The 12,496-nt window shown below is 37.9% G+C and overlaps 1 protein-coding gene across 1 annotated transcript in view; it reads right to left on the reverse strand.

Moving 5' to 3' along the window:
- The window catches only part of ARHGAP10 (Rho GTPase activating protein 10), a 145,468-nt gene that overhangs the window by 56,620 nt on the left and 76,352 nt on the right, over positions 1-12,496 (reverse strand). The window contains exons 13-16 of the mRNA XM_005418204.3: positions 11,736-11,817; positions 10,664-10,706; positions 9,295-9,360; positions 2,996-3,070 (exon numbers count right to left, since the gene is read on the reverse strand). Coding sequence (XP_005418261.2) covers positions 2,996-3,070; positions 9,295-9,360; positions 10,664-10,706; positions 11,736-11,817 — 266 coding nt within the window. The remainder of the gene's footprint in view (positions 1-2,995; positions 3,071-9,294; positions 9,361-10,663; positions 10,707-11,735; positions 11,818-12,496) is intronic.

The raw sequence follows: 12,496 nt of genomic DNA on the forward strand, positions 1-12,496 counted from the left end.
CCAGAGTTTATAAAAACTGTCCACTTCACTAAGTTGGTTAGGAGGAGACTCTCTCTGCTTTCATATGCAATATGCCCACTGTAGATGTGCATGTACACTGTCATCTACTGTACAGAAATTAACAAGGAATTCCATGCCATTGTTTTGAAACCTGCTAGTTCTGGGAAGGCAGAAGTACCCAAAAGCTTCCTGCTACATGTAATATCTGGTATTTTTCACACCAGACAGCATCAGAAATCAAACCCGAACTCATCAGCAGAAACTGCAAGTGCTCAGCAGCCCCTTCCCACAGGCAATGGTCCATGTGAAAGCTGATCCATGCAGTGGCTTGTACAAAATCTATAGAACAGCATGTAGGGAATGAGGCACCTCAGATCTATGACACCAATCATCGATGAAACAGGAACTGGGCCCTGATGCACTTCCCGAACTGAGACTCCTGACAACTCACACTGCAGTGCTTGTAACACATCTCCATAATATTGGAAGTTCTAGCTTTCTATCCCTGTTTACAATGAGGTATTTGGTTAATTTAACATTTTCCCTTAAAAGGTAGAAAAGTGTTTTCCTCACCAGATGCCTCCCTTTAAATTTAAACAAGATCATTGCTGCAAAATAGCACAATACCAGTTACAGGTATCTTCATGGACTAAGTTAATTATAATTTTTTTTTCTAAATAGAATTACATATTTTATTGCTAAGCCTTATTTTGCAGAGACTTAGCTCCACTAGATTTTTGCATTACAGCTGAAAATCTATGCACTCATAGTACTACAGAAGCATATGTTGGTCTTCTCATACTCTTTTAACTCTCAGTCTACTTTCCAAAATCCTACAGAAAATAATCCGAAAAAGAGACAAAACTACAAAAAAAAAAAAAACAAAACTACATCCCTGGTTACCATTTGGAAGACTTTTTTCACACAAGGCCTTTCCAACTGTGAACTTCATGGTCAGTGATAGGTAGCTTAAAATACTTTGAAATCTTATCAAACATTTTAAAATACAGAAAGTTAATATGAGTTTTTTATGATTCTGAAAAATCTTTCATATAAAAGGGTATCTAAGAGTATGTCCAGAGACAAAGGATTAAAGATTAATCAGTCATTTTAAATTCTCTGTACCACTGTATATCAAAAAGGAACCCTCTTTGTTCTCCTCTGAGGACAGATAGATAAAGAGCAGAGATAGAATCACTTTCAACAAATCATCAGAAAAGAGCACCTGCTTGCACCCTAACTTTTTCCTGTTCAGTATTTTGCCTCATCTTGATACCACTGTATTCTTCCTTTGTCAAATAAATATATGAAACTTGGGAATGACAAAAAATGTTCCTGATTCTAAAAAGTAACTAAAAGCAGATGCTGGAATCCCCAGTAAACTCTTCCAGCTGCTACTGAGCCACTGGCAACCTGAGTCTATTTAATTTGGATACCAATAATGGCAGCAAGGAAAATCTGCCTGCCAGACCTGCACACCCAAGCTAAGCCAGCAAGAACAAAACTGAAAAGCATCTTGTGATATCAAACACATTTAATCAAGGCTCTCTGAGTGACAGCACATCATTCTTTCCATGGTCAATGGCTAAAGATGGTTATTGCTTACTGAGGCTAACCCCAACACAGATAAACAACTATGAAAATCTGTTATAGATCAGTCATTTTTATTAATCCCAGTTTGTATTTCCAAAAAGAGCCTTCTTTCTGTAATACTTTAAAGGTTTACTAATGGAGTACTTCAGGGTGCTGTTAATATTGATTAAAGTAAGACATCATAAATTAATATTTAGCAAGGTCATTATGACAGATTGATATGACATGCAGGTCCTCAAGTCTCAAGATGTCTTATCATTTCTGAGGAGACAGGCTGTTTGAAAAAATAAAGGAAGGAAAAGAAAAAGTCTTACAGGTGGCACTGAACTGACAGCAGCATATAATATAAAAGCGCTTTGTCATTCACATAATGTCTGGGGTAATGAAATGAATTCACTTTCTGGCTTCCTTCAGTTTGCAGTGCCAAAGAACACTGTGTTATCAGCACAGATGGAGCATGCATGGTTCTGGAGAAGAGCCTGGTGCAAACTGCAAACAAGCTTCTTTGCATACCAATGAATCCCTGAGAATCAGACCTTTGCTGTCAAGTGACAGGTTTGGAAGCTCTATAAAAATGAACTAATCCCAGTGGTCTTGTCTGACTGCATGTACTGTCAGTGCTCAGGACAAGAAAAGGGGGAACATGGCACATTTTGCAGTCATGGCTACTACTTTGGTGAGAGATGAGGGACTTCATCCAGGTGCCAATATTTCTCTCTTTTTCCCTCCCCCAGGGACAGCAGAGTGGCAAGAGAACTCCAGTCACTGGAATTAAAGATGCATTAAAATTTCCAGAAAGAAAAGGGAGAAAAAATTTTCTGCAAATTATTTTAGCTAACTGGGTATAAAAGAGCCTAAGATGTTTAAGTTTACAAAACCAAATCCTTTCTCCATCTGTCTCCTGCCTTGGCACATAGTTATTATTAATACATATATCATATCCCTCCTCTTTAACCAAATAGCTCTTTAACAGTAGGCTTAAACTAACTGCCTTATTTTGCACAGTGATCAACTACAGATACATGGGTGTGTACACTGGTACATTCCAGACATGGGAGAAGGAAGGTTAAAACTTCAAACAATGAAGCAACCAGCTTCAAACATCCCTGACTTTGGTATTTTGAATTTTCTGATCAGATCCTTCAATTCAGGCTGCTTTAATCCTCCTTCCATCAACCTTGCACAAAGTACAGTCTTTGCTCCTACATATGTCTCATAGCAATTCTTAATTCATTCATACCAACTAGCCCAGGTCTTTCTAAAGTAGGGAAACTTACAATGACGTGATGATTATTTGCATGGACTAGAGCAAACTACTGGAAGGTGTTTTAAAAACTAAATATTGACAGTAAAACAACACGAAATAAAATATTGAAAAAATATTTGTAAAATAGAGGCATACCCATCAACAAACTCAGAAGTCTCTGGACCTTTGAACTCACCCCCACAACTCTGTACAATCCTTGGTCATTTATACCTATTATGTAAAAAAAAAATAAAAAATCATGAGATCAACCACAGTCAAATTTAGCATTAAAAATTTTGCCCCAGGCAAGAAATTATCTTCAAAGACAGAGAGACTACATAGTATTAACAGTTCCAAGAACAACATTATAAATGAAGAATCCTTTTGTTACTCTGTTTTTAAGGGAAGTTCAGATCATATTTTGATAAAGATTTCATGTACCTCAATTCCACTTCTGAAACTGAGAGGAGAAGCAAACAGGGACAAAGCTTTACTTGAAAAGAAATAAATAAATAAACCACTGACTAATTTAAAATCTTTTAAATTGCATTTTGGGTACATCAACAGCCACATTCTAATAATGTAGGAAATGAACAAACAAATGCTAAATTAAGACTTCTTCAAAAACTTTAACATTTCTTTTCCCACCCCCAATATGCAGTGACTAAAACACTTTGGATGAAGAAAAACCTAGTCCCATTCCCAGTCCTCAAAATCAGCACTTTTTCAAGTTTATAAATGCTTTCCATTTAAGATACAAGGCCTCATTCCAACCCACTGTGGTCCACATAGGAGTTACATCCAGAGGCATCACCAAAAGCTACTGAACAGTTTTTCTTGGCATGAACAGAGGAGCCATAACCAACACAGTATTTTCAGTCCCCTACTCCCATTCTATATGGACACTGGACCGCTTTCCTGGCATTCCTCTGTGCCCTTCCATCATCTCACATACATTCACTTCTCTATCCCTTTTCTTCCTCTGCTTTTGCTTTCCATTACATTACCCAGTTTTATCCCCAGGGAAGTAAAATTGTGAATATAAATTGAAAAAAAAATGGGAGGAAGAGAAGGGGCAGGGAAGAAAAAGGGCAAAATAAGGTAGTCTGTGTCTGCTGCATTGTTTCAGAGCCTAGACAGTGGGAGGTAAAATACTACAGTACACAGATGTTTGAGAGGCCTCATAATGAGCAGCCATCTACAAACACAATCTACCTTCATAATCACACTGGCCAGGAAGAGTAGAAATGCCACAAAATAGCTGTGTTTCTACTCCAAGGAAATCTTTTCAAATAACAGATTATGTGGTATTCTTATTCAAAATATCCTTCAACAAAGGAAGAATTGTGGAGAATTCCCAGCTTCAATACCAAGCTGTTCCAACAGAGAGAAGGAAAATTAAAACCAGTCATATGAGAAAAAGTTTCTTCCCAAATAAATATTAGATGAAGTATGTAAAAATCATTAGCCTTTTAATGAATTACTGTCAGACAGAGCCATAATACACAGCAATAATTCTCAATATGGTAGAGAGAACTTGGCATTTTCTACCTCCTCCTCCTCCTGCCTAGCCTTGCTGCATCTTTTCTCTCTTCTCTGACGCCTTCCTCTTCCTCACACAGTCTGCAGCCTCCTTGGCCATCCCAGATTCCTGAGCCTGCTGATCTCCTCCCTGCCAGCAGTGCTCCTTCCCTTGTCCCAGGGCAGCAGCTGCTCCTTCCCTTGCTTGCCCCACCTGGGTAAAACTGGCCCTTTTCCCTCCCCAGGATGCAGGCACTGCTGGAATGGTGCTGAGCCTTGAGCTAGATGCCAGGTTCAGAGCTGGCTCAAATTAACAGAATAAGCCAGATCTTTATTTTATCTGTGCTCATCAAACCACACAACTCAGGAGTATACTTACAGTTCAGCTGTGCACAAAAGAGTGAACTGAATAAAACCAAAAGAGCTATGGGGCCACAACACTGTTTTTCTCAAATAGGAAGTTATCAAACACAACCAAGTTTTCCAGTGATCCCTAGAACAAGTATGATAGCATGCTATGCACCACTTGAAGACACTAAAAAAAAAACTCAGCAATACAGTCCTTGATACACTCCAAACAAGAATGCACTACAAATCTGTCCTGAAAGCAGCAAATAGTTTTGCTTCAAACTTCTCAGAGGTGTCCAGGAAAATTCTGGTATCAAACTAACACCAAGCTTTGCCAAAATGCATCACACTTTTTTTATACAATGTCTTCTACTACTTTCAGTACCACAGAAGAAGCCTTCTGCATCATATGCAAGATAAAAAAAACTGAAGAAATACTGTCACACTCAGCTTTTGCTAATCTCAGAAGTTGATTTGTGATTTCCTGTGTTTCTGACATTAAAACTGGGGGGAAACAACTGTGCTGACCCCAAACATACCTTTACAGGCTTAGAAATAATCAAGGTCAAACCACAAAACCTACTCCTCAGTATTAAAACAGATATGATAATGCAGAAGTCTCTGGAAAATGACAGTATTGAAACTATGACAATCCTCCAGCAATAATCATGAGCCTATGATAGAGATTATCAGATAATTGATCAGTTTCAAATTCATCAACCTGAAAAAGCATAGCTAACTGCTAGCAGACATCAAGGAGTGCAGAGGCATTAATATTTCAGCATAGTTTGAGATGATACCTTTAACCATACTTTCAAATAATGTTTTATTTAAAATATACAAACCTGGTTTGAAACAGTCCTACTTCTGATTTAATCTGCACATTTCAGATCTTCAGCACATCCAACACTGATAATGCTTGGCATTTACAGAACACAATTGACAGGATGACTCACTGCAAGGAACAGCTCCCCACTGCCTGAAATGCTGAAGGGTTCAGACGCTGTGTCTGCCGGCTCAACCACTATTGGCAACCTGGAACGGTAAAGCCCCGCAGCACAACTTCCTTCATATTTACATTATCTCAAGATGTTTGGCTGCCTGATACAGAATTTGGCACAGGGACACAGCTTGTGAGGCATGCTTAGAAATATAAGGTATTGAAAGTGAGACAGTAATTCATCCTATTGTAAGCAAGGTACGGAGCAGGCAAGTTTATTTCGCGACTGGCATTGTACGTGAGGCTGACACAGACTTGCAACACAGCTGCAAATACAAATTCTTATACCAAAATCCATGGCACAGAAACAGCCATACAAGTGACACTCTAAATTCAAGGTAACAACAGAGGGGTTTATGTCACTTGCAAAGGTTTTCTACTCCCTCTTCACCATGTACTTTCTGCCTGAGGAGCAGCCAGCCTGGTCATGCAGCTCAATGCTGCCATCTCTCTCTGCAGCTCAGATTGGCAGCTCTGCCAGTACCAAGCTCAAGACAAACACTGCTCTGGCAAACTTTACCCATCACATCCCCTCAGAAGGTACAACCAGCTACTTGCACACCAAAACATGCACAGAGCCTTTACTAGTGGAGCACGCAGCTCTTTGATGTTTCTATAAATACCTGTCCCGTTCTATCATTCTCAGTAGAGAATAATAAATGAAATACTCCAAAGAGAATCCCAAAATGCTCTCTCCAAGACAAAACACAGATGCACATCCAACCAGCATGGTGCTCAGTATGTGAGAGATGGGATGCATATCCTGATGCCTCAGCATGTCCTACCAGTGAAGTATAGCCAATCTCTTGTAAGGCAATGCTGAATCAGAAGCTCACATGCATTTTAACCAAGACACTGATTTTTGTGCTTCTATTCATTCAGAGCAAATAATTCCCTTCTTGGCTTTATAAAAGGGAACATAACTGAGAAAAAAAATTATCCAGCCATTGACAAGTTTATGTTCAATATCTCTATTATGCTCTTCTCTCTCTGAATACCAGACTACTTCTGCTGTGACATGACAAGACTATTCTCAGTTTCCACCCACACTAGACTGTCCTCTCTTCCCACCCACGCCAACCTCACACCCATTATGATTAAAAGAGATAAAAACATGGCACACAAGCACCATCTCTGAAGAAGCATCTGTCCTCTTTTGATGTGTTATCAATAAAGTAAAATAACCAAGTAAAAATGGTTTTCAAGGAAAAGTACAGGTAGAAAATTCTGCCACTTGAGAGATGGATTTTCTTCATCATACAACTATGTATCCAAACTCTTTTGACACAAACAACTGAATGCTCTCCTGGCCCTCAGTTTGTTTAGCTCAGCAGACACCAGCAGAAGGTCCTTTAGAGGTTTTGCTTTGTTTTGGAGTTGTTTACTTGTTTTGTTTTTTTAATGCAGTTGATGTTAAGTTCAGAATCAGTAAACAGAAAATCATCAACAACTGCTTGAAATGTAATGGAAAAATCAAGTGGATTGAAACAAAACTAAGTGGATTGTTGAGTTCCTGGAAGACAATACCTCACCTAAATATATCCTTGGAACCCCAGGATGAGAAATATTAATTGAAAACTGATTTATTTTTTCTTGAGTACTCTCTGAAACAAAATTAATAGACCCAAGTCTTTTTCATTGGTAGTAACTACCACTCTACTGACTGCACATCTTACAGAGGCTGCGTACATACGACATTAAAGGTGTAAAATCTGCATAGGCTTGGGGAACTTTAATCTTCCCCAAGTATGTTTCAGGGCAGACCCCACTATGGGGAGAAATGCTGCTAACCCACGAAAGTTCATAATTTGTCTTGAACAAGAGAGTTACACAAATACTTTGCACCACCTTACACACCTCTAAATCAAGGCATAAAGGACAGAGTGAACTTAAACCTCTATTCAGTTTAACCTATCCACCCACAGCCCTGAGGGGGAAAAAAAAGGCAACAAAAACCATTTTTCCTAATAGTCATTTCATGAAGAAAGCATTCGCATTTTTTCCACAGTTGTGTTCTTGTTTCACTTTTCTTGTAGGGTATCAGAAAAAGAAAAAAATAATCAACCCACAACTTAAAGAAAACTATTTGAACACAGTTATAAATAATCAATCAAAATATAGAAATATAGTATACTCCACACTGTTTATATAAAGAGAATTCATGAGGTATTCTAAGGCAGCCTGTAACTGTACTATAGGCCAAAACTAGTCTTTCATTACATGAGCACATGCCACCCTTTTAATTAAATCTGCTTCATTTACTGTAAAGGGAAGATCCAGACTATACTGAGACATGGTTTTGCAGTGAAGACAACTTATCTGTAGGATGCCAGCTTTATCTGCAATGTTTCCCAGCTCAAATATTCAGATTGTAAATGCCAGTAACTGAAATTTTAAAGTGATGAGACAGGCAAACTTATCTGAAAAAATATTCAAAAGAACAGAATGAACAAATATAACACCAGATAGAATATGGCCTAATCTGGAATAACATCTTTAATGCATCAGACAGGACTGATACAAAAACGTCTAAGAGAAAAAGGACTTCAGATACTTCTTGCTGTTTAAATGCAAAACTTTAAGTATCACAAAGGCTGCTTGTGTTCCTAACAATATTGTATAGTAAGTGTATGCATGGAAGACACTGTTTTTCAGCAAGATGCTGCACTGAGAGCAAGCATGAACCTGCTCTTCTGTTCATCTTATTTAAGCTGGGCTGTGATAAGCAGAAAGATATAAGTATTCTGCCCTGTGCAATGCCAGGCCTCCAGAAAAAAAAAGATCCAGTTTATGAAAAATTCTAAGTGTCCCCTTTGGGAGTAGGAGGGAAAGTCAACAATTTAGGAGAAAACAAAAATGCACACAGAGAAATTATAACATCTCTTTTAACAAACTGAGAAATATACTGTAACCTTACCTACTTTCAGGCCTTCACCTCCTTTTTTAAAAACCACAACCAAACAAGCTGTTTCTCCACACAATGCCATGTACAATGCAGTGGCTGGTCAGAGTGGCTGGTCAGCACACAGTTCAGCAGAGCCTCTCCAAAATCAATCCCAAATACCTCTTGAATACTGTCTGCATACTGACCTCTCTTCCATCTCCAATTCTGGAAGTACAACAATGAGTATATGCAACAATAAATCCTGACAGCATCTTTGTCCTGGGGTGAAACTAACTCCATGAAAAGTACTTCAACACTTTTTGTTAATCACCTGCCTGCTCAGCTCCTCTTCTTCTGCCTTAAGAGACTGAACAGAAATGAAACACTGAAATAAATTACTCTGTTTGAACAGCAAATGCCTACAAAACACAACAGGTTTCTCTTAGCTTTTGTGCACAAAAACTGGCTCCCTTTGTCAAGAGAAATGCCATTCCCCACTTGTGAACACTTCTGGCAAACACATTTCTTGAAAGAAAGCCATGCATAAAGGACAGACTGGACAGACTCCTGTCTTGGTCAGTGTAATCAGTGAAATGTCTTCCATGGTAAAGTCTTTTCCAGAGATCTACAGGAGACTTTACCACCTTCTTCAGCAGACCAGCTGCTTCACCCTCTTCACAAACAGGTTGGGTCGATCATTACCTCTTGTTTCAACAGCACTGATGCACTTTTTGATGATGGTGAACCCTATCTTATCCAACTGTGCACCTACAAAAAAAGAAAAAGGGTTGAACAGTTTAAAAGCACCATTACAATTATGTCTTTGACAGAAAATAAGGCTGGACTTAATCATAAAGCTTGTACTTTTGAGGCAAAACTATAAATATTCTGAAATTGGAAGAATACATCACTTTTTATAGAGAAATTCTGCTTTTCTCCTTCACGAGCCTGCCTAGCTGAAGGAAAGGCTTGTTCTGGTGATAGTGGCTTCAGTGAATCTGTTCACAGCAGCATCCTTTGAAGAATGGGATCTCTGATTAGTTACACATGTTGGCAGATGCAAGATGGAATTTAACAGTACTTACTGCAACATCGACAACATCTGAGAGAGTTCACCAAATGGGACAAGGAAGTACTTATGATGAAAAAACATAATTATCAACAGCAGGGCTTTTACTGAGTCCTACCCTCAGCCAAAGAAATTCCCACACTAAAGATACAGGACACATGTATATCATTTCACAGCAGTTAATGATCTGACTACATGAAAGCAGATGCATGAACAGGACAACAGCTGAGCTCCAGCATTCCTTTGTTGTTCCTATCTTACTCTTTTTCTTCACATCAAAACTTCATTTAAAAGCTTATGTTGCAAAACTGCCCTTCCCCCAAACATCTGGCCTTCTTGCTCCTGGGGACCTGGTCTTGTACCGTGAAAAGACAAATCTGAGGAAAAATTTCTATTAATAACACCAGGATCCAGCTTGAATCAGCAATTTCAAGTTTTTAAAAAAACAAGCATAAATTGCCTCATAATCAAAGAAGGACACCTGTTTTCACTCTTACACTTCACCAACACAACAAAGCTAATGTTGTGTAAAGAAAGCCATCTCTTCTACTTCCATATTTTGGTTTACATTTTAAATGCACAAATTCAGCTTTTTTGCTGATCTTGACCTTCAGCTGCAACTGCTTTTAAAACCATACCTTCACATTCTAACAGAAATGTACACACAATCTGGATTAAGAAATTGTGATGCATTTACATACAAATTCACCCTTGAATCAATTTCAGGTATGAAGTAAATTGGCAAAAACAATCAGACTGTTTCTCCAGCTCATGTCCAGTCCTATAAAATATGTACTGAGTTAGTGTGCAAACCCATCAATTATAAAATTAATTACTTGTAATTACAAAAATTACAAGTAATATTCAAAACTCAAGATTTAAAAGCAAAATAATTAGGGGGAAAAAATTCCAGAGGGGGGGGGGGGAAAACAAAACAACCTTTGTTTTTCTCAATTTTAAAATATTAACAAAATCAGCCTAAATGCTAATTCAAATACTTACTTCCCTCTCGTTTTGCATTCGCTTTATTCAAGTTGATGAGAAGCTAACATGAAAAGAGTAAAAAAGACAAATTATTTTAAAGACTTTCATGAAACCAGAAAAAGAAGATACTCTCAATCTTAATGCTCAGTAGGCACAAATACAGGTGATTACAGCCAGAGCATAGCACCACCAGCAGCTCTAACAGCAGGACCAGAGGTCTGTGCCCCAATAGAACAGATACAGCCCCTGAACTGGCTGTAGCCACCTAACTGGGATTTATGTGCTCCATGTTCCTATGTTTCTCTGCAGGTTAAATTCCCACAGTTTCAAGGTCATTTAAATTATTAAGAATGTGATGATTCCTGGGACTTATGTTTCAGTTTGGGTTTCCCAAAAGTTTTCAACTTACTGGGGAGTGTAGCTCAGCCAACCTGTCATGGTAATAAACACCTCTGCAAATGAAACCAGATCAGTGTAACAAAGAGGTCAATCAAACAAATACTGGGGCAGGCACGTGACTGTGTCTTTGTCTAGAAAACCCCATCATTTCTGGCCCACAAGACCAATATGTTTATCATTGTAAGAATAAATAGTGTGTTTCAATTCAACATTTCAGACCTATTTCCTGAGGAGAGGCAGGAATTAAGCAAATTCATGTACAACCTCACTCCCATAGACAAGAACTTTTTGATCTGGTTTTAAAAAATAAAATATTAACACCATGTAACTCACTCATGCAAGTTTTGCCACTGGAATGTAGCATGTCAGCATAAGACTAAGTGAACATGCTTATAACTAGACATTTTCTACAACACCAATATTATCATTGGGATGGGGAACCATTTATAAAAATTGATGCTGTCATTACAATGAAAAATTCTCATATCAGCATTAGCAGTTATCTACACTGAGCTTTACCAAGTTACTCATCTCTCCTGAGTTTTATTTCACTTTTATCCTTTATTCATTGAATCTATCATTTTGCAAACTACATAATGCCAGTTTATTAAAGTATAAATGGGATCAGAAAGCAGAGGGTGAGAGAATTCCCCACTACATTATAAAAGAATATTTTAAAAATTATGCTTACAGCTTCTTTTCCATCCAAGGCTTCCATCCACAGCTTCCTGTCTTCCTCAGAAAATGCCTGCATGGTCACAGGAACTCCAGGCCTGCAAATGTACCAACAACATAAGGTAACTGCATTCATCAACAAGTAAAAAATGCTTGTCTAATTCTATTTCCAACTACAAGCAAAAGCCCGTTGTCCTAAAAGTCAAGGTTCATTTCCTTTTGCTTAAGAACTGAACACAGCTGATCTTGAAAATAAAAGGTATAGAAGTGATACATGCAGTAAGAAACAGGGAGAAAAGGAGGAAAAAGGAAAATTAATGTAATCTGCAAACTATTTGAAATAGCTCATTGTTGATCACCTGCTGATTTCAACACTTGCTGGAGTTACTGAATTTTGTGAATTGTAAACAAACTTGGATTTTATTGTTGTTAGATGAAAAATGGGATTTGTTAACCCAATATATAATCTTCATCTTTAAAGCAGCAACCATGATCATAGCTTGCAACCTTTCAGTTCTTTTCACTAAATTACAGTTGTCAAGGTATCAGAGTATCAACCTAGAAGCAATACATCAAACTCAATATGTGCTGCATGAAATATAATTTATTTGTCCTCAAAATAAAGTCAAAGGAAACAAAACCTTCTCTCATTGTCCTGTATTGGAAAAAAAATAAATATAGGTAGTATTTCAGAAGGATAATGCTTTTTATCAATAAAATAACTTTTTCCTATCCTAGAAGACCTCTGCTCTCTGCTGAAGATTTAAATTTCCCTAC

This window comes from Geospiza fortis, unplaced genomic scaffold (assembly GCF_000277835.1).
Source record: "Geospiza fortis unplaced genomic scaffold, GeoFor_1.0 scaffold11, whole genome shotgun sequence".
In the NCBI taxonomy this organism is placed as follows: Eukaryota; Metazoa; Chordata; class Aves; order Passeriformes; family Thraupidae; genus Geospiza; species Geospiza fortis.